Source organism: Physella acuta, unplaced genomic scaffold (genome assembly GCF_028476545.2).
Source record: "Physella acuta isolate Inbredline_101_S28 unplaced genomic scaffold, ASM2847654v3 ptg000943l, whole genome shotgun sequence".
In the NCBI taxonomy this organism is placed as follows: Eukaryota; Metazoa; Mollusca; class Gastropoda; family Physidae; genus Physella; species Physella acuta.
This window is the reverse complement of record NW_026732460.1, coordinates 34,291-57,885: the sequence shown is the minus strand read 5'-3', so window position 1 is coordinate 57,885 and position 23,595 is coordinate 34,291. Positions and strand designations below refer to the sequence as shown.

The 23,595-nt window shown below is 38.4% G+C and overlaps 1 protein-coding gene across 1 annotated transcript in view; it reads right to left on the bottom strand.

Annotated features, from left to right (window-relative positions):
- The window catches only part of LOC131953732 (uncharacterized), a 73,764-nt gene that overhangs the window by 17,740 nt on the left and 32,429 nt on the right, over positions 1-23,595 (bottom strand). Inside the window, exons 19-41 of the mRNA XM_059317065.1 lie at positions 23,164-23,361; positions 22,186-22,375; positions 21,253-21,519; positions 20,880-20,973; positions 20,078-20,330; positions 17,932-19,603; positions 17,406-17,534; positions 16,643-16,723; positions 16,455-16,484; positions 16,343-16,372; positions 16,231-16,260; positions 15,977-16,048; positions 14,582-14,724; positions 13,326-13,497; positions 13,032-13,166; positions 12,162-12,231; positions 11,056-11,207; positions 10,228-10,397; positions 7,027-7,157; positions 6,192-6,478; positions 4,053-4,206; positions 3,259-3,439; positions 2,189-2,397 (exon numbers count right to left, since the gene is read on the bottom strand). Coding sequence (XP_059173048.1) covers positions 2,189-2,397; positions 3,259-3,439; positions 4,053-4,206; positions 6,192-6,478; positions 7,027-7,157; positions 10,228-10,397; positions 11,056-11,207; positions 12,162-12,231; positions 13,032-13,166; positions 13,326-13,497; positions 14,582-14,724; positions 15,977-16,048; positions 16,231-16,260; positions 16,343-16,372; positions 16,455-16,484; positions 16,643-16,723; positions 17,406-17,534; positions 17,932-19,603; positions 20,078-20,330; positions 20,880-20,973; positions 21,253-21,519; positions 22,186-22,375; positions 23,164-23,361 — 4,850 coding nt within the window. The remainder of the gene's footprint in view (positions 1-2,188; positions 2,398-3,258; positions 3,440-4,052; positions 4,207-6,191; positions 6,479-7,026; positions 7,158-10,227; positions 10,398-11,055; positions 11,208-12,161; positions 12,232-13,031; positions 13,167-13,325; positions 13,498-14,581; positions 14,725-15,976; positions 16,049-16,230; positions 16,261-16,342; positions 16,373-16,454; positions 16,485-16,642; positions 16,724-17,405; positions 17,535-17,931; positions 19,604-20,077; positions 20,331-20,879; positions 20,974-21,252; positions 21,520-22,185; positions 22,376-23,163; positions 23,362-23,595) is intronic.

Genomic DNA, 23,595 nt, shown 5'->3' with positions numbered 1-23,595 from the left:
TGTTAGTCTGGGAGACACTGGCACTCAGCTCTGGTGGGGGATCAAACAGGTTATGTTATGGCGTCATTCATTAATGCTGTCAGACTTTTCATTTTTACCTTTTCAACTCCACATCGTCACATACTGTTACAAACAGCCAGACCCCCGCCCCCCTAAACTTCCCAGTGACATTGCACCTCAACATACAAACAGCCTCAAACTGTTTTTGAAATATTGCTTTCTTTCTAAAATCTTGAATTATCTTGGTCAACAATGAGTATATAAATCAATTTCTATTACTTTAACAATTTACAAAAAAAACAGTCTTTTAAAAGTGCTAAATAACAGTTACAATTCTGTTTCTAGCATTATTTTCAAAAATCCAAATGTGTGTTATCAGACTTTTTGACACCCCCCCCCTTTCCCCTTGTTACACATCATCACAAATTTGCACCCCCCCCCCATTTCTAGGAGTATGATGTGGTTTGTGGATGACCCTAAGTATATATAGCTGTCAGGCCTATACATGTGCTATTAGATTTGATAACTATTTTAAATGGTAAAATAAAATTTACTAGGAGAATGGTTTAGTACAGCTAGTGAGAGAAGAGAAAGTGGCCAACTTATTTCTTTTTTTCATGATTTGACATTGTTTACTAATATATATAACATGACCTAATTTATCTATGTGAGTTTTAACATGAGTCATACACTATTTAAAGAAAGACAGGATTGGTACTCAAGTGGACTAACTGTAACATGATATGTTTTTTAACCATTTGGTTTTGTAAAGGAAGATGCGTTTTTATTAAATACATATATATTTTTTAGTATTTCGAAATTACTGTAATTAATTTGACACATTCAAGGACTACTTAAGACCAACAAACTAACACCAATCACCTCAGTGACCTGATTGGGGCCCACAAACTTACAATGATTTCTGCAGTCTATTTCACTCACCATGACTTTATCTATATACTACTATGACAGTGATCTATATACTGACCACTACAGTGACTATATGCTGACCACTACTGTGACCTATATGCTGACCACTACAGTGACTATATGCTGACCACTACTGTGACCTATATGCTGACCACTACAGTGACTATATGCTGACCACTACTGTGACCTATAAGCTGACCACTACAGTGACCTATAAGCTGACCACTACAGTGACTATATGCTGACCACTACTGTGACCTATAAGCTGACCACTACAGTGACCTATAAGCTGACCACTACAGTGACTATATGCTGACCACTACTGTGACCTATAAGCTGACCACTACAGTGACTATATGCTGACCACTACTGTGACCTATAAGCTGACCACTACAGTGACCTATAAGCTGACCACTACAGTGACTATATGCTGACCACTACTGTGACCTATAAGCTGACCACTACAGTGACTATATGCTGACCACTACTGTGACCTATAAGCTGACCACTACTGTGACCTATAAGCTGACTACTACAGTGACTATATGCTGACCACTACTGTGACCTATAAGCTGACCACTACTGTGACCTATAAGCTGACCATTACAGTGACCTATATGATGACACTACAGTGACTATATGCTGACCACTACTGTGACCTTGACATTGACCTACCTGAGACCAATGAGCTTGCACTCTGCCCCCTCTATACACTGACCACTACTGTGACCTATACACTGACCACTACAGTGACCTTAACACTGACCACTACTGTGACCTATAAGCTGACCACTACTGTGACCTATAAGCTGACCACTACAGTGACCTTAACACTGACCACTACTGTGACCTATAAGCTGACCACTACTGTGACCTATAAGCTGACCACTACAGTGACCTTAACACTGACCACTACTGTGACCTATAAGCTGACCACTACTGTGACCTATAAGCTGACCACTACAGTGACCTTAACACTGACCACTACTGTGACCTATAAGCTGACCACTACTGTGACCTATAAGCTGACCATTACAGTGACCTATATGATGACCACTACAGTGACTATATGCTGACCACTACTGTGACCTTGACATTGACCTACCTGAGACCAATGAGCTTGCACTCTGCCCTCTCTATACACTGGCCAGGTGCTGTGCAGGGGTTGGTGACATTTTTCCTCCTCTCACACATCCCACCTTTCTCAAAGTACCCGGGGTCACACGTACAGGTCAGGATGACCTTGACCTTGACCTACCTGAGACCAACGAGCTTGCACTCTGCCCCCTCTATACACTGGCCAGGTGCTGTGCAGGGGTTGGTGACATTTTTCCTCCTCTCACACATGCCACCTTTCTCAAAGTACCCGGGGTCACACGTACAGGTCAGGATGAACCCGTTGAAGCTGCAGGTGGCGTGTGACGTACACTTGTACGTGGCGTCACACATGGTGCCAACTGTCAGGTCCTGAAAGACATTTTACAGTTCATGACACAGAATCTAAGTAGGATCTTGACTTACTTAGCCCTCTTTACTCCATGTGGAGCATAGGGCCTCAACTATTTCCTCCCACTAGTCTATTCCCATGCTCTAAAGCAGGGTCTCCAAACTACGGCCCGCGAGGTCCTCTCATCCGGCCCGCGGAGATCTTTTTGTCCACTGAAAAAAACGTTTGTTGCAGTTTGCAGAGGAACTTGCTCAGAAAGTCACGACATGCCTGGAACAAACTGGCCCCCGAACTGAAATTTGATTGTTAATGCGGCCCTCAGACTGAAAAGTTTGGAGACCCCTGCTCTAAAGGTACATCTTACTAGGGGGGAGTGTCTTGTAAAGATGATTATCTAGTTAGTTACAACTACATTTTTCTTACTATTAGGCTAAATCCATTCAAGTTTATTGAGCCAAGTTCTTCTTAAAAGGCTGACTTTTGTAAAACCAATCCATGCTTCTCCATGGATTCCTGAATTGGTACAAGACCTTGGTATCACAGAAAATTGTTATTTGCTAATTCTATACAATATTTGCCAGTCCTATAGTGGTGACCAACTCTTTAGTGTGGGATTCGTGGTCAAAAAGTAGATCTCACCACTGGAGTATGTAGGATGTCCTTGAGTCCACCCAGCTCTGATGGGTACCTGACTCACATTAGGGAGACAGGGAAACTAAGGCGGCATGGCCCAGTGCTAACCACATTACACCCTTGTATGCCGAGGTCAATGAAGATGAACTCTCCTTCATCTACCCCCATGTGTCATGGTCAAGAACATGAAAAGATGATGAATTCTTCCTTCAGAAACAAAAAGTCATCTAAAGAGAAAAACAACTCACTTTCAAACACTTTCCATCTTCATTGTAGTAGGGCTCATTACAACTACACTCCTTCTGTCCACTGGTGCTATTGAGGACACAGACAGAGAAACTTGTGCACTGCTCTGTTTTATTACACTCAAAACCTGCTGGGATTTCAGGCCGACACAGACCACGCTCTTTGTAGAAGTTTGGGTTACATCTGAGGGATTATTTTGTAAATGTTGACGTTTAATCATTCATAATACACATTTTGATTAAAATCATGGAATATTTGTGTACACAATTAAATTGTATCAACAGCATATTTTAATGCTAATTTACATGGTTTTGGAGTCACAAAATGTAAAATGTATTAAAGATTTTAAACAGTTAGCCCAACCACATTACCCCATCACATGTACCCATGAGCATTGTCCACGGGAGTTTTAAGACAGTAAACTAAAGATTCCTCTTTAGACCTAGTGATCTATGCCCAGCGGCTATTACTTTCCCCAATGTAAGTCAGGTACCCATCAGAGCTGGGTGGACTCAGGGACATCTTTTAGAGTTCTGTCCGAACCAAAATCTGTCCGAACCAAGATCCGTACTCAACACTCCGTTTGGCTGCTAGACTGAAGGTCTCAAGATGATCATAGCTAAAGACCACATTATCGCCTGATTATAAACTCTACAAAAGTGTACCCTCTACTTCTGGACATCATGTGAAGCACATGGACAATTTTTGTTTAAGAAGCACATAACTACTTCAAACCACTATTGTTACTGTTTAGTTCTAGACCTGTGGAAGAGATGATGGACTAAAGCAAAACTACCTGCACAAGCTCTCTGGAATGTCAGGTGTGCAAGTGGAATTGTGGGTACACATGGCGTTGGTCTTACAGGGCAGGTCAGCAGCAATCAAGGCCTTACACTTGCCATTGGACTGGTAGTAGTCCACACCACAGACACAGATGTCTGGGCCACCAACTACAGGGTGAAGTAGACAATCAGTTACTCAATTGATTCACATATCAGTGTCATTAAATAATAACATTTTTAAAAATCTGGGCCACCAACTACAGGGGGATGTAGACATTTATTTAGTCAATTGATTCACATATCAGTGTCATTAAATAATAACATTTTTTTTAAATCTGGGCCACCAACTACAGGGTGATGTAGACATTCATTTAGTCAATTGATTCACATATCCGTGTCATTAAATAATAACATTTTTTAAAATCTGGGCCACCAACTACAGGGGGATGTAGACAATCAATTACTCAATTTGTTCACATATCAGTGTCATTAAATAATAACATTTTTTAAAAATCTGGGCCACCAACTACAGGGTGATGTAGACAATCAATTACTCAATTTGTTCACATATCAGTGTCATTAAATAATAACATTTTTTTAAAATCTGGGCCACCAACTACAGGGGGATGTAGACATTAATTAAGTCAATTGATTCACATATCAGTGTCATTAAATAATAACATTTTTTTTTAAATCTGGGCCACCAACTACAGGGGGATGTAGACACTCATGTAAGTCAATTGATTTACATGGCAGTGTCATTAAATAATAACATTTTTTTAAATCTGGACCACCAACTACAGGGAGATGTAGACAATCAGTTACTCAATTGATTCACATATCAGTGTCATTAAAGAATAACATTTTTATAAAAATCTGGGCCACCAACTACAGGGGAATGTAGACACTCATGTAAGTCAATTGATTCACATATCAGTGTCATTAAATAATAACATTTTTAAAAATCTGGGCCACCAACTACAGGGGGATGTAGACAATCAGTTACTCAATTGGTTCACATATCAGTGTCATTAAATAATAACCTTTTTTTTAATCTGGACCACCAACTACAGGGTGATGTAGACATTCATTTAGTCAATTGATTCACATATCAGTGTCATTAAATAATAACATTTTTAAAAATCTGGGCCACCAACTACAGGGGGATGTAGACACTCATGTAAGTCAATTGATTTACATGGCAGTGTAATTAAATAATAACATTTTTAAAAATCTGGACCACCAACTACAAGGGGATGTAGACATTCATGTAAGTCAATTGATTCACATATCAGTGTCATTAAATAAAAACATTTTTTTAAAAATCTGGACCACCAACTACAGGGGGATGTAGACACTCATGTAAGTCAATTGATTTACATGGCAGTGTAATTAAATAATAACATTTTTAAAAATCTGGACCACCAACTACAAGGGGATGTAGACATTCATGTAAGTCAATTGATTCACATATCAGTGTCATTAAATAAAAACATTTTTTTAAAAATCTGGACCACCAACTACAGGGGGATGTAGACACTCATGTAAGTCAATTGATTTACATGGCAGTGTAATTAAATAATAACATTTTTAAAAATCTGGACCACCAACTACAAGGGGATGTAGACATTCATGTAAGTCAATTGATTCACATATCAGTGTCATTAAATAAAAACATTTTTTTAAAAATCTGGACCACCAACTACAGGGAGATGTAGGCAGTCACTCAATTGGTTCACATATCAGTGTCATTAAATAATATTTTACCTCTTAAATAGGTATTTTTTTAAGGCTTCTAATTAATTGGATCTTCAAGTTTTGAAGTGTTACCTAAAATTGCGTATATAGTTAAGAATACATAAATCATAAGATCAAAATAAAATTAAGATTACAAAAATTGTTAAGTGAAGAATTGCACATAACATTTTCTTCAGTAAAAGTACTAAGTTAAAAACAATGAATGATAAGATTCAGAGCTAGAATGAAAAAAGCAGACACAGGAAGATTACTGGAAGGTGTGGTTAAGGGTTAAAGTACAAGACCAAATGGTCAGTTCCCTGGCCTGTCTCTAAGACAACCATAAATACACCCAGCAGTAATATCGAATAGTGTCCTTAATAATGACAAATTAATTTAAACAATCAAAAACTCACAGCGGCTAGCACACGCAGCATTGGTAGTGCACTGGATCGACCTGTTACACGGATTCCCTGCATCAATTTGTGGATAACAGTGGCCATCCGAAGGATAATATCCCACAATACAGGAGCAGTGGAAGTCTGAGGAAGCTCTGGCAGGCTGACAAACAGAAAAGTCCACACACTGTTTTGTTTCGTTACACAGCTGGCCCTCTTCCACTTTTTTAAGACAGAAAATGTCATCCCTGTAGTAGCCATTCACACAGGTGCATGTCCCACCTTTGGTAGTAGAGCATTCAGATCTGGAGGGAGATCACAGGTACATGGTTGTCAAACTGTACATTTATTGCTCATCAAAAATGTCATCTTTACAATAATTACTTAAATTTTTAATTAAGCTAATAGGGTGAATTATTTTTGTACAATGTGATGTTCAATTAATAAGATCACATTTTTTTATTATTTAAGATTTTTTAAATAGTTAAGGGTAAAAAGCATTACAAAATCACTTTTATTTAATGTGTCAAACTTTTATAATGACAATAATGGTGTGTTAGCTGTATAACATTATCTCATCATTTTATATTAGTAGGCTATATTTAACCTCATATTATAGCTTCAATCATTGTTCTAACCATAGATCTACACCAAAATTGAGCTGTTTTGTTGATAACATGTTTGTTGATGTACGATGTTTTGTGCTTTTGATAACGTCTCTGTAGAATTTGACCCTATCCCATCCACAAACAAGCCAGTAAGTCTGACACAAATGTCAAGCCCACACCTCCCACTGTGGTATGGTGAAGTTAGCAGTAAAAAAACTACAACTGTTCTACACTTGTTGACTTACAGATTCTTACACTGGCCTGCTGCAGTGCAGGGTGTGCCCACATCTAGCAAGGGCTGGCAGTCTTTCTCTGTAGGGAAAAAACCTGGGTCACAGGTGCACTGTGCTGTTAGACAGCTGGCGTTCCAGACACACTGTGGCAGGGAGAGGGGAGGGTTATAGAGGTTTCAATAAGAGGAGAGGGTTATAGAGGCAATGACATGACAGTAATGTAGGGGAAATAATCATGAGGGGAATGTTACATGCATTTGTGGTGATAGTGCACTGATCAGAGCACATGTACAAATATAAAGAAGTAAGTAGTATAAAAAAAAACTTACATGAAAGAAAGACATTTTTAAATAGGTTTTTAAATTTAGTCTAACAGTTGCTAAAAAATGGATTAAAATAATGTTGCAAAAAACTCATTATATCTGTTATCAAGTTTGCTCTTTTTATACATGTTAAACTGCAGTATATACATTCAGTTACATTGTAAATACTGCTAATATCATTTTTCGCAACATTATCTTTTTACACAAGAAATTTACAAATGGGTTACATAAGAAACTGAAAAAGGAGTGCTTTTACATTGTCAATAAACAGGGTAGTGGTCTAAACTATATTGACTAGCTATGAACAGGATCATTTCAAACAGATGAAACATAAACTGATACACAGGTCTAATCTTATATACCTAAATCTGAACACACAACCACCACACACATGTTACCAGTTTACCTCAGCAGATTCCACACAGACTGCGAGGAAATCTGTACACACACCACCACACACATGTTACCAGTTTACCTCAGCAGATTCCACACAGACTGTGAGGAAATCTGAACACACACAACCACCACACACATGTTAGCAGTTTAACTCAGCAGATTCCACACAGACTGTGAGGAAATCTGAACACACACAACCACCACACACATGTTAGCAGTTTACCTCAGCAGATTCCACACAGACTGTGAGGAAATCTGAACACACACAACCACCACACCCACGTTACAAGTTTACCTCAGCAGACTTTACACAGACTGTGAGTAAATCTGTACACACACAACCACCACACACACATGTTACAAGTTTACCTCAGCAGACTTCACACAGACTGTGAGTAAATCTGTACACACACCACCACACACATGTTAGCAGTTTACCTCAGCAGACTCCACACAGACTGTGAGGAAATCCGTACACACATAACCACCACACACATGTAACAAGTTTACCTCAGCAGACTCCACACAGACTGTGAGGAAATCCGTACACACATAACCACCACACACATGTAACAAGTTTACCTCAGCAGACTTCACACAGACTGTGAGTAAATCTGTACACACACCACCACACACATGTTAGCAGTTTACCTCAGCAGACTCCACACAGACTGTGAGGAAATCTGTACACACATAACCACCACACACATTACAAGTTTACCTCAGCAGACTCCACACAGAATGTGAGGAAATCTGTACACACACCACCACACACATTACAAGTTTACCTCAGCAGACTCCACACAGACTGTGAGGAAATCTGTACACACACCACCACACACATTACAAGTTTACCTCAGCAGACTCCACACAGACTGTGAGGAAATCTGTACACACACCACCACACACATTACAAGTTTACCTCAGCAGACTCCACACAGACTGTGAGGAAATCTGTACACACATAACCACCACACACATTACAAGTTTACCTCAGCAGACTCCACACAGACTGAGGAAATCTGTACACACACCACCACACACATTACAAGTTTACCTCAGCAGACTCCACACAGACTGTGAGGAAATCTGTACACACACCACCACACACATTACAAGTTTACCTCAGCAGACTCCACACAGACTGTGAGGAAATCTGTACACACATAACCACCACACACATTACAAGTTTACCTCAGCAGACTCCACACAGACTGTGAGGAAATCTGTACACACACCACCACACACATTACAAGTTTACCTCAGCAGACTCCACACAGACTGTGAGGAAATCTGTACACACATAACCACCACACACATTACAAGTTTACCTCAGCAGACTCCACACAGACTGTGAGGAAATCTGTACACACACCACCACACACATTACAAGTTTACCTCAGCAGACTCCACACAGACTGTGAGGAAATCTGTACACACATAACCACCACACACATTACAAGTTTACCTCAGCAGACTCCACACAGACTGTGAGGAAATCTGTACACACATAACCACCACACACATTACAAGTTTACCTCAGCAGACTCCACACAGACTGTGAGTAAATCTGAACACACATAACCACCACACACATTACAAGTTTACCTCAGCAGACTCCACACAGACTGTGAGGAAATCTGTACACACACCACCACACACATTACAAGTTTACCTCAGCAGACTCCACACAGACTGTGAGGAAATCTGTACACACATAACCACCACACACATTACAAGTTTACCTCAGCAGACTCCACACAGACTGTGAGGAAATCTGTACACACACCACCACACACATTACAAGTTTACCTCAGCAGACTCCACACAGACTGTGAGGAAATCTGTACACACACCACCACACACATTACAAGTTTACCTCAGCAGACTCCACACAGACTGTGAGGAAATCTGTACACACACCACCACACACATTACAAGTTTACCTCAGCAGACTCCACACAGACTGTGAGGAAATCTGTACACACACCACCACACACATTACAAGTTTACCTCAGCAGACTCCACACAGACTGTGAGGAAATCTGTACACACACCACCACACACATTACAAGTTTACCTCAGCAGACTCCACACAGACTGTGAGGAAATCTGTACACACACCACCACACACATTACAAGTTTACCTCAGCAGACTCCACACAGACTGTGAGGAAATCTGAACACACATAACCACCACACACATTACAAGTTTACCTCAGCAGACTCCACACAGACTGTGAGGAAATCTGTACACACACCACCACACACATTACAAGTTTACCTCAGCAGACTCCACACAGACTGTGAGGAAATCTGTACACACACCACCACACACATGTTACAAGTTTACCTCAGCAGACTCGACACAGACTGTGAGTAAATCTGAACACACACACCACCACCCACATTACAAGTTTACCTCAGCAGACTCGACACAGACTGTGAGTAAATCTGAACACACACAACCACCACACACATGGTAACAGTTTACCTCAGCAGACTCGACACAGACTGTGAGAGGAGGTTTCTTGAGTGTACATTTCTTCCTGTCCTCCACATAGTACCTGGGGTCACAGATACAGGAGCCATAGACATCGTGGGAACACTCGGCATTGGCCACACACTGACCTTTGCCTGTACATGCTTGGTTGGGCTTGATGACTGGATCAAACATACAAGTCACACATTTAGTACACTGCCTGTGTTAGCGCTAGATCAGTACAATATAACAAAAAAATGTATTTTTATCAGAATTTTTTTTAGGTATTCATTGTATTTATATAAACAAGTATTTTATAACATCTGCTTAAAGCATTCTTAAATTTATTATGTGTTTAAGGTTGTTGAATAAAAAATATTTTGAGTAAAATTTTTAACATTTTGCAATTCATTACAAAAAGTTAGACATAACTATTTAAGCTACTATTAAGAGTCACTGTGGTTGACACGTTTGTTGAAATAAAATTTAAATATAATTTATGATTAAGGGTCCTGTGTGTCCATTCTACATGTTACAGAACTGATATGCTTTTTTTTCAGTTTTTAATAGACAATGTTTGATCAATTAGTTAGAAAATTATGGCATTTTTAAAAGTATAGACAAGCCAATCTGGCAAAAAGCTGAGAGAACATTACATTTATAACAAAGAACACAAGCCAATCTGGCCACAGGCACAGAGAACATAACATTTTTAACAAAGGACACAAGCCAATCTGACAGAGAGAACATTACATTTTTAACAAAGAACACAAGCCAATCTGGCCACAGATACAGAGAACATAAAATTTAACAGAGCAGATACAGAAGAAATAGACTTACTTCCTGCACACTGTCCCTCTGAGTCATTGTAGTACCCAGCATCACACTTACAGAACATTCCAGAGGTCAGGGTGGCACACTCAGCATTAGCCACACACTGACCAGTACCATTACACTCTTGGCGGGCACGGATCCTCAGTAAACAGTTACCACTGAGAGATATATTCATGTCATTAATACATAGGGACAAATCTTATTTTGTGTTGGGCTCATATCCTCAGTAAACAGTTACCACTGAGAGATATATTCATGTCATTAATACATAGACAGGGACAAATATTGTTTTATGTTGGGCTCATATCCTCAGTAAACAGTTACCACTGAGAGATATATTCATGTCATTAATACATAGACAGGGACAAATATTGTTTTATGTTGGGCTCATATCCTCAGTAAACAGTTACCATTGAGAGATATGTTCATGTCATTAATACATAGACAGGGACAAATCTTATTTTATGTTGGGCTCATATCCTCAGTAAACAGTTACCACTGAGAAATATGTTCATGTCATTAATACATAGACAGGGACAAAGCTTGTTTTATATTGGGCTCATATCCTTAGTAAACAGTTAATACATAGACAGGGAAAAAACCTGTTTTATATTAAGTGATCATTATTTGTTTAAGAGGGGTTGGCTTGATCGGGCAGGTAAAGCTTTTGGATGCTAAACCAAAAAGTTCCAAGTTCAAATCCCCAGGCAGATGAGCCTCAATAGCTGGGGACAACAACAACATATCAAACAACTGCTGCCTTATTTGATGGCCAGAGGTTATGGAAACAAACCTAGAAAGAAAAGCAAGCTGAAATCTAAGTCAATGGCCATGTGGTGCATAACATGTTGGCACTTAGTATTTAATTATGTTGGAGGATATTCTGTCCAACATTGCAATTAAGAATTATGACAAAGAAGAAGAATATATTTAAAAAGTTAATTTATATTTGTTGTTTAGTTAGTATTTGTAAAAAGTGTATGATGGTTCAGTTATTTTCTGATTGACCAAAGAGCGAATCTCCTGTTTAAAACAAATATAACAGTGAGCCTAAGCCAGAAGAGACTGGACATGTAAATAAGAATAAAAAGTGACATGTTTAAAGAACTTACTTCAATGGGAAATATTCATCCTCACAGCTACATTTCCCTTTATTACACACAGCATTTAGTATACACTGTTCTGTAAAGGTAGAAATAAAATCTGAATCCAGTTCAAAAAGCAACAACATTTGCCAATGGTATGCATTGTTACTTAAACTTCATGAATGTTTCAGCCCTTAACAGCTTTTGTTTTTTTATTGTTGATTACATTTAATTACAAGTGCAATAATACTATTTTAAAAGATTAACAGGGGTGAGAGAGTGCATATTTGCTATCTTGAATGTCCCAAGTTTTGTTTCAGATCCCCCAGATCAGATGCGGCACATTAGTGCAGGCACAAGCCCATCTAGGAGAGTAAACTCCGAAATCAAACAATTGTTGCCTAGAAAATGTTCTTGTGTGAACATAGGCTATGGAAGCCCATCCAGAAATAAATGAAGGTTGAAGTAGGAGTCAACTGGTCATGCTATGTTAGCACACGATCATCATCTTTTCACTTTTGAGCCCAGTACACTTAAGGGTGCCACAGAAATCTCTTTCGCCCCTTTCACCAGTTAGATTACTTTCTGTTTCAGTTTCTGTACCAGTTTTTCTTTTTAATGAAATAAAGTAGCTGGACTTTTGGTCAACTGTTAGACTGGCCAAACAGGATGCTAGTTTTTGTCCGACCCCAACACGCACTTGGAGTTTACACTCTAACTGGCGTGGGTGGGGGGCGTTGAGACAAACAAGCTGCCAAGCCACAGCAAGACTGGCACCAGATGGCAGTTGGCATACAGTACTTACTGTTAAGTTACAAAGAAGAATGCAGAGTAAAAAAGATTTTCACAGGTAACACGGCCGGTATTAATGTAACCCTCATACAATGGTAATGTTACCTGTAGCACTGCACGTCTCTCCCTCTTTCCTCAACTTCTCACAGGTGTTGTTGGAGGCAAAGTACCCAGGATCACAGGTACACAACCCTCCAATGGTGGCGCTACAGTTTGAGTTAGGTACACACTGGTGGTATGCTAGAACACACAATCAGATATCAGAACACAAGTTTCATGCTTATTGACTAGTACAAGAGTTAAATGAGATTTCTACCAACTCATTGGTAAATAATATATATAGAAAATTGTAGTAGAATAACGAATGATGTCAATTGACAGGTGTGTATGATGACTTACCTAGACAGCCTTGACCTGGCACCTTCCACTTGAAACAGTTCCCTGCCTCGTCATAGTACCCATCCACACACTGGCAGAAGCCATCTTTGGCTGGGACACATTCAGCACTTTTCACACACTGCTCATCTCTCTGACAAGGCTCATCTACTTTCTTCAATATGTGGCACAGGCCCTGCATTCAATACAATTGTATTCTTCACATAGCCACAACCAACAAGAAGAATATTTTGCTAGTTAAAAAAAAAACTTAAATCAAGTCTTACCCACCCACAAACTGTATTGCTTCAGTGTGAAATTTGAATATTCAATCTGTTACAATTTTTTAGTACAATTTTTTATTTTTGGTCTACTAATTATCACACAAATACACAACTAAAATGTTGTCTCCTTATAGTTAATTGTAGATAATTGTACTCACACCCAGTTAGTAGTTAAATAATTATACTCACACCCAGTTAGTAGTTAAATAATTATACTCACACACAGCTAGTAGTTAAATTATTATACTCACACCCAGTTAATAGTTAGATAATTATACTCACACTTTGCTAGTAGTTAGATAATTATACTCACACTTTGCTAGTAGTTAGATAATTATACTCACACTCAGTTAGTAGTTAGATAATTCTACTCACACCCAGTTAGTAGTTAGATAATTATACTCACACCCATAGATAATTATACTCACACCCAATTAGTAGTTAGATAATTATACTCACACACAGTTAGTAGTTAGATAATTCTACTCACACCCAGTTAGTAATTAGATAATTATACTCACACCCAGTGAGTAGTTAAATAATGATACTCACATTCTGCTAGAAATTAGATAATTGTAATCACACAGCTAGTAGTTAAATAATTCTACTCACACCCAGTTAGTAGTTAGATAATTATACTCACACACAGCTAGTAGTTAGATAATTCTACTCACACCCAGTGAGTAGTTAGATAATTCTACTCACACACAGCTAGTTGTTAGATAATTATACTCACACACAGCTAGTTGTTAGATAATTATACTCACACACAGCTAGTTGTTAGATAATTATACTCACACACAGCTAGTTGTTAGATAATTATACTCACACACAGCTAGTTGTTAGATAATTATACTCACATCCAGTGAGTAGTTAGATAATTATACTCACATCCAGTGAGTAGTTAGATAATTCTACTCACACACAGCGAGTTGTTAGATAATTATACTCACATCCAGTTAGTAGTTAAATAATTATTTAAATAATTCTACTCACACTTTCTGTATAGTATCCCCTGAAGCACTCACATTTGGCAGTGGCATTGTTACACAGGGCATGGGGCACACACTCCCCTGGACCCCCACATGGCTGGGTGGCGTTGATCAGTGGATTACACAGGGAATTCTTCACAAAATATCCTGGGGTTTAAAATATGTGTAAGATATAGACCACAATGGGAATTCTTCACAAAATATCCTGAGGTTTAAAAAAAAATGTTTGTCACAAATGGATCAGTGGATTACACAGAGAATTCTTCACAAAATATCCTAGTGTTAAAATATATGTGTTAGGTGTTGATAAGTGGATTACACAGAGAATTCTTCACAAAATATCCTAGTGTTAAAATATATGTGTTAGGTGTTGATAAGTGGATTACACAGGGAATTCTTCACAAAATATCCTAGTGTTAAAATATGTTTGTTACAAGTTGATCAGTGAATTACACAGGGAATTCTTCACAAAATATCCTGGGGTTTAAAAGGTTTGTTACAAGTTGATCTGTGGATTACACAGGGAATTCTTCACAAAATATCCTGGGGTTTAAAATATGTGTAAGATATAGACCACAATGGGAATTCTTCACAAAATATCCTGAGGTTTTAAAATATGTGTGTTAGGTGTTGATCAGTGAATTTCACAGGGAATTCTTCACAAAATATCCTGGGGTTTAAAATATGTGTAAGATATAGACCACAAAGGGAATTCTTCACAAAATATCCTGGGGTTTTAAATATGTTATGCATAGACCACAATGGGAATTCTTCACAAAATATCCTGGGGTTTTAAATATGTTATGCATAGACCACAATGGGAATTCTTCACAAAATATCCTGGGGTTTTAAATATGTTATGCATAGACCACAATGGGAATTCTTCACAAAATATCCTGGGGTTTTAAATATGTTATGCATAGACCACAATGGGAATTCTTCACAAAATATCCTGGGGTTTTAAATATGTTATGCATAGACCACAATGGGAATTCTTCACAAAATATCCTGGGGTTTTAAATATGTTATGCATAGACCACAATGGGAATTCTTCACAAAATATCCTGGGGTTTTAAATATATGTTATGCATAGACCACAATGGGAATTCTTCAAAAAATATCATGAGGTTATAAATATGTTAGGTATAGACCGCAATGGGGGTTCTTTACAAAAATATCCTATGGCTACAAATATTTGTGTGAGGCATTGATCCGTGGATCAAACATGAGTTCTTCACCAAATATCCTACGATTAAAAAAAATTTTTGTGGTAAATTGATCAGGTAGATAACAGTTTTTCAAAACAGTCTTGTCAAACAGAAGTGCACTAATGTATTAGAGAATTTAAGTTCATTGAATATTCCATCTTGGTGGGAAAAAAGTAAAAAGATAATCTAACCTTCATTGCACTGACAGATGCCCGTTGGCACAGGTGATGTACATTCAGCATTATCAATACACTGCCCGATACCTACAATACAATTGGTTATAATTAAAATCTAGCAGTATCACTGTGAAATATTTATGTTAATGAAATGTTGATGTACATTCAGCATTATCAATACACTGCCCGATACCTACAATACAATTGGTTATAATTAAAATCTAGCAGTATCACTGTGAAATATTTATGTTATTGAAATGTTGATGTACATTCAGCATTATCAATACACTGCCCGATACCTACAATACAATTGGTTATATTTTTAATCAAATACTAGCAGTATCACTGTGAAATATTTATGTTATTGAAATGTTAATGTACATTCAGCATTTTCAATACACTGCCCGATACCTACAATACAATTGGTTATATTTTTAATCAAATACTAGCAGTATCACTGTGAAATATTTATGTTATTGAAATGTTGATGTACATTCAGCATTATCAATACACTGCCCGATACCTACAATACAATTGGTTATATTTTTAATCAAATACTAGCAGTATCACTGTGAAATATTTATGTTATTGAAATGTTGATGAACAGCCAACACAAAAAGGTAGAAGAACTAAAGAGAAAGTTAAGATAGGAAATCATCAGTAAAGCTAACAACATCAGACCTGTGCATTTATCTTTGGGGACAATCCTTTTCTTACAGAGACCATCATCAACATAGAAGTCATGTAGACATTCACATTTTCCTGGGAAGAGTAGTTAGAATATATGCAGTAAGTGGGATAACTTTAAAAATATTATAACAAAAATATTATATTAACCACGATATATTGTCCAATAGTTCTAAAAACCTATAGGTGTACAATGTTTTTGTTATATTTCTGTTTCAGAATATCTGTTTGACTGTAAGTTTTAAAGAGCTAATACAATTATAAAGCACACCAAACTTTATTTTACCAATTGTTCTATAAAAATTCATCAGGGAAATATCTAACAGAGATATGGTGAGGAATTGGTGACCCCAAAAAAGTGAGAATTATTGCAGTTGTTGGGACGGAGTGGGTAGAGAGCTGGACTGCTGACCCGTTAGTCTCAAGTTGGAGACCGGGTCCAAGTCAGCAGACCGTCCCTGAGTCCACCCAGCTCTGATGAGTACCTAACTCACGTTAGGGAAAGTAAAGGTGGCTGGGCATAGTGCTGACCACACTATCCCTTTATAATAGAGGTCACAAAAACAAGTGAATTCTACTTCACTTGCCCCGTAGACCGTCAGGTTTGAAAGGGAACTTTACTTACTTACTGCAGTTTTAAGCTATAAATATTTTTAAAATAAGCAAATGGTTAGAAAATTCTTAAATCTGCTACTATGGAATTGAACTGAGATTGTTTTCATCAGTTTCAAGGATCTAAGTGTTGTAGGACAAGTACCTGTAGTGTTCCAGTGGCACACAGCATTGTCCACACATGTGTCCAGTTCACTGCAATTGACTGTGGCATTCAACACAGGCAAGCAGCTGCCTTTCAGGTTGTAGTAGCCATCAAAGCACATACACATTCCTGCATCATGACAATTAGTTATGAAATTATAGTGGACATCATCTTTTTATCATAACATATATATATATATATATATATATATATATATATATATATATATATATATATATATTACACACATGAATCACACACATACAGATTCCTACATTATAAAATTGTATATAAAGACTATAGTAACCGTCATCAATCAAGTATTATTTTAAATATATTATACACACACATATATGCACACAAATACTCATACATTTATACATTAATATATTACACATAGGTTATGTACCACACTCACATTACTACATCTGAACTAAGACTTTGTAGATTACTTTTAAGGTTTCCTCACATTCAGCATTTGACAAGAAACATACAAAATAAATATCAACAGGGAAGAAAGGGTTACCTCCATTGGTTTCCTCACATTCAGCATTTGGCACACACTGACCACGAGAGTCGCAGGAATCTGAGGCATTGCGCCACACATGGCACTGTCCATCTTTAGGGAAGTATCCCAGGTCACAGGAGCACACACCCGACTTACACGTGCTGTGGTTCACACACTGCTTGGTCAGTGTACACGGCAGGGTAGCATTGACCAGCATGTGGCACACGTTATTCATCTCATAGTAGCCGTTATCACAGACACACACCCCTCCCTCACAATGTGAGTTGGGGATACACTGACGTGTTTCCATACAAGTATCTGTCACATTTTTCAAGGCAAAACAAGTTCCGTTTTGATCGTAAAAATCAATACCACACCTACACATCAAAATGTCTGGGTCGCAGTCCGCATTCTCCACACACTCATTGGGGGTAAAGTCGCATGGCTTTAGAGCAGGGATATGTGTGAAGCAAAGCCCGTCTTTTGCGTAGTAGCCTTTATCACATAGACAGGAGTTGTCGATACAAGTAGCATTACTGACACACTCCCCAGGGGTGTATTCACAATTGTTTGTTGCGTTTATTAACGGGTTACAATCTCCTTCTTTAGAATAGAACCAGTCTACACATGTACACTTCCCCATCACGCACTCAGCGAACTGTGTACACTCATTGGGAATCCCCTCACAAGGGTTCTGAGCTTTTATAAGAACATTACATGAACCAAGTTTAGCGTAGTAGCCAGGGTCACACAAACAACTTCCTTTCAAGCACTTAGAGTTGGGCACACACTCCCCTGTAACTCCACCATCACATGTCTCCTCTGCTTTCTTCACTACCTGACAAGTTCCATTTTTAGGGAAAAATCCGTCTAAGCATTCACAGATTCCATTAATACATTGAGCATGTTTGGTACACTCTCCTGTTATATTCTCACACGGCTCTGTTGCGTTCTTCAGACCTTCGCACCTCCCATATTTATCATAGAAACCTTCATTACAAATACATTTACCAGCAACACATCCTGCGTTTTTTGTGCATTCATTAGCGTATCCTTCACAAGGTTCTGTAGAATTCTTTATAACGTAACACTGTCCAAGTTTAGCGAAGTAGTTGTCATCACACAGACAGATGTCCCCTATGCAGGAAGCGAAACTGACACACTCACCAAGAATGCCCTCACATGGTGATGTAGCGTTAAGCAGAACTTTACACAGCCCTAAACGATTGTAATAACTGTATTCACATTCACATACCCCTTTTTCACAATTTGCATTCTTGACGCACTCGTTCGGCAAGCCCTCGCAAGGCTTGCTTGCGTTGATATTCTTCTGACACGTTCCATTTTTAGCATAGTAGTTCTCAACACATGAACACAGCATTGTGCCTTTGACATCGCACACAGCATGGTCAACACACTCGTTAGGAACCCCTTCACATTTAGACGACGAGTTAATTTTCTTCTCACAGAGTCCTTTTCTTGCATAGTAGCCCTCATTACAGATGCATGCGGCCCCCACACAGGCTGCATGGGTGACACACTCCCCACTAATCCCCTCACAGGGGAGTGTGGCGTTGATGTTTTCCTTACACAGTCCTTGCTTGGCGTAGTAGCCGGGGACACAGACACAGGATCCACCGCTGCAGTTGGCGTAGTCAGTACACTCCCCTGGTATACCCTCACATTGGTCCTGGCAATTATAATATCAATACGTAGCAAAACATAAACTCTGCCGTAACTTGGACTGTTTGATTAATAAACACATAGCTGATATTTAGGACTGACATGAAATAACAGCCATAAACAACAGTAAAATAATTATTGTTTATTATTTGATTTGATATTTAATGTAAGTATTACTATATAGTCAACACACTTTTCGTCTATAAGTAAAATGTGTAAACTTAGATAGACCATTTTTAAAACACAACATAATAATTATTAAAACTTAATTAAGAATCAAATGTAAAATGCATTTAAAATTTCTAGGCTTTTAAAAATATGTATCTGTGGCAAATTTATTAATACACTTATGTTAATTTCTTTCTTTTTAGCTAATTAGACTAATATTATTTTTATAAAATGTTGTTTTAAAAGTGAATAAATGCACATAAACAACTTTGTTAGTTCTTGTTTAACACATCAAATATAAAATAAGACTAACTTTAGCAGGTATGACTGGAAGACACTGGCCAAGTTTAGCGTAGTAGTCATCAATACAGGAACACAGCGAGTTGATGCACTTAGCATTGGCCACACAGCCTCCCAATGCCTCCTCACAAGGCTGTGTGGCGTTGATTAGCCCACTGCAGTAGCCATCCTTGGGGAAGTAGCCTTTAACACACTCACATTTCCCTGATACACACTCTGCATTTGTGACACATTCCTCAGAAATGTTTTCACATGGAGATTTGGCTCTGTGAAGATTTAACAGCATAATTCAATTAAGAGTATTAATTAGAAGTGTTATTATGCAAATTAATTTTAGATTTATTATAGATTTATTATAGAATAACTAATTCAGACTCAATATCTTTAGAATCTAAAATATAAATTAATGTGTTTGGACTTATGCAATAATGCACTTAATGAATCATAAAATCTTAATTAAGCTTTAAGCATTTAATTAATACCATGCAGTAATGACTAGAATACTAGATCTAGATTCTAGTAAAGATAAAGCCAGGTATTTTTATTAATTATTAAATAATAAATATTCATTACCTAAGCGAGCCTAAGCATTAAATAAAAAAAAATATTTTTACAAGATCTTACTTATTTATTTTAGAAATTTAATAGGTTAGATTTTAGATCTACCCTTAACTCTTGTCAATAGTCAAGTCTAGTCGTGTCTTAACTCTTTCAAGTTAACTTAAGACTGACTTAAGAGTTAGGAGTAAAGTAAAGACAGTAAAGAGTGAGTAAGACGACTTAAGAAGAGTAAGAGTTAAGACGTGAATTCTGACCTGATTTTCTGTTCACATTTGCCAGCCTTGGGATAATATCCATTGTTACAAACACAAATACCACTCTCACACAGGGCATTAGTTGTACATTCACCTGTTTGAATCAACGTAGAATAGACCACCAAATTTAATATCAACTTAGAATAGAATAAAAAGTGACTATTTTAAAATAAATACTTCAAGATTCTAAATAGATCTATAGTTAAATAGCAGCCACCAAACAATAAAGAATACCCGTGGCCAGATTTTTAAAAAATAGTAGTCTAGATCTAGATCTAGATATAGTATGTTAAGGATTGGTGTTTTTAAAAACCATTGCACAGTAGAATCTCGATCTAGATCTATTAGTGTAGTATTCGTATTATTAGTTTACCTGGAATTCCTTCGCAAGTATTTTTGCTTGGGATTGTGACTTTGCAGGTACCAAATTTAGCATAGTACCCTTCGTCACAGCGACATCTTCCATTCACACAAGTGGCGAATTCTGTGCACTCTAGAGGCAAATCTTCACAAAGTTGTGTCGCATTTATCTTTTCCTGGCATATCCCCAACCTTGAGTAGTACCCGTTGTTGCAGGTGCAGACGCCAGCTTGGCATGATGCAAAGTTGACACATTCCCCAGGAATGTTTTGGCATTTCTCTATTAAAACAACAAAGCTTGAATTGAATTAAAACGCACACGTTATGAATTGTTTATTATAGGTATATGTCTGATTTAGGGGGTCATTCATAAATGACGTCACACTCGTAGGGGGGAGGGGGGTCCGTAATTTTGTGACGATGTTTGATGAGGGGGGGGGGGGGGGGGGGGGGGGTTCAGATGTTGCGACGTCACATTTTTGCATTATAAAAAAGCAATGTTAGAAAACGAATTTTAGACGTTATTTCGCGTTTTAGATAGCTGTTTTAATAAATTGTAATAGTTTAGACAAGATTTTGGAAAAATATCGATGTTTAAAAAAAATTCAACTGCAATTTTGAGGGGGGTTGTAGGTTGAGGTGTGACGTCATTTTAGGGGGGGTGGCTTTTTGTGACGACGTGTGACGGAGAGGAGGGGGGGGGAGGTAAAAATCGTCAAAAAAGCGTGACGTCATTTATGGATGACCACTTAGACGGGTGATCAATTAAAGTGGTATTAAAATAGTGCTTATTGAATTGGCTATCTTAAACAGAAATTCGAAGTGTCTTTAACGTTTCCTTTTTTTTTTAAATCCTAATTTTTTGCTAACTTTAGGCCTTACGTATTTTTTTCAGTATGATTTGTTGTTTATTTTTTTTATAAATTGTGTAGCATCTATTTATTACCTGTGGCATTTTTCTTCTGTAAACAAACCCCATCTTTGACAAAAAACCCTTCATCACATTGACATTTCCCATTAACACAAGACGCCGATTCCACGCATTCTCCTGCGATATTTTCGCAACTCTCCGGGACTTTCCGAAGTACTTCGCACTTGCCCTGCTTAGCGTAGTAGCCCTCTAGACATGAGCAAACCTTGTGAGAAGAAATGTAATCACTAGGTGGGATCTGTTCATTAAGTGCTGTTGGTATAAGGTACACCTTTTAAAAAAAATATAATGTAGTCTAAAAAAAGAAACTACATTAGAGAGCGTGCAGAAATAGCCAAAAGGGTGGTGTTTCACTATGTTGATATGTTTATCGGGTAGCTGGGCGTGGTAAGGAGCAGTGTTTCTTTCAGACATTTCTCTCCGGACAAAACAGAAAAAATATATAACTTATATAGACAATGGGGATCTTGTCCAGATTAGCCCCGTAAAAAAAAGTTAACCCCCGCCACTAAAGAAGATAACTGAAAAAAGATATGAAACTTTGTTAACCCTAACCTGACCTTTACATTAAACCTAATGTAGGATATACCGTATCCACCGTTTGACCCCGACCTGCTCATGAGGTTTCAAGTGAAACTACACCCCCCCCCCCCCAGAGGCGTAGCGACCCTTCCCGGCGCCCGGGGACAAACTTTCGATTTGCACCCCCCCTCGAACTTTTCATTTGCACCCCCCCCCGCCCCTCAAACTTTCGATTTGTACCCCCCCTTGAAGTTTTCATTTGCACCCCCCCCCCTCAAACTTTCAATTTGGCGCCCCCCCCCCTAAGGTCGGCGCCCGGGGACATATGTCCCCCCCCCCCTCGCTACGCCTCTGCCCCCCCCCCCCACGGAGAAAAATTCCGCGATAACCCTGATCAATACAAAATGTTTTATTGTGTTTTATCACTTATAGATTGACATTTTATTTTTGACAGAGAATAGTGGGCGTTACCTTCCCGTCACACTTAGCGTTAGCGACACACTCGCCCGGCGTGCCGTCACACGGCTGTGTCGAGTTGACCAGCACGTTACACTGGCCGTTCTTGTTGTAGTAGCCCGCCGCACAGGCGCACGCCCCGGCTACACACGAGGCGTGCTGAACACACTCGCCAGGTGTGTTGTCGCACGGCTGTGTTGCATTGATCAGTGTCTGCAAGATTTAAACAGTAAATATTAGAAAAACGAGAAAAACCCACCTTGGTGATAGTTTGGTCTGTTCAGTCTGTTCTATACTCAGCCGACTTTACTTTCCTTAATTGAGACAGGTACCCATCAGAGCTGAATGAACTCAGGTGCGCCCTATGTTCACAAGCCCACACTCTACGCACGCAGGCTAGCAGTATAATCAAACCAATCTCAATATCATGTGGGCCTATAACCCATC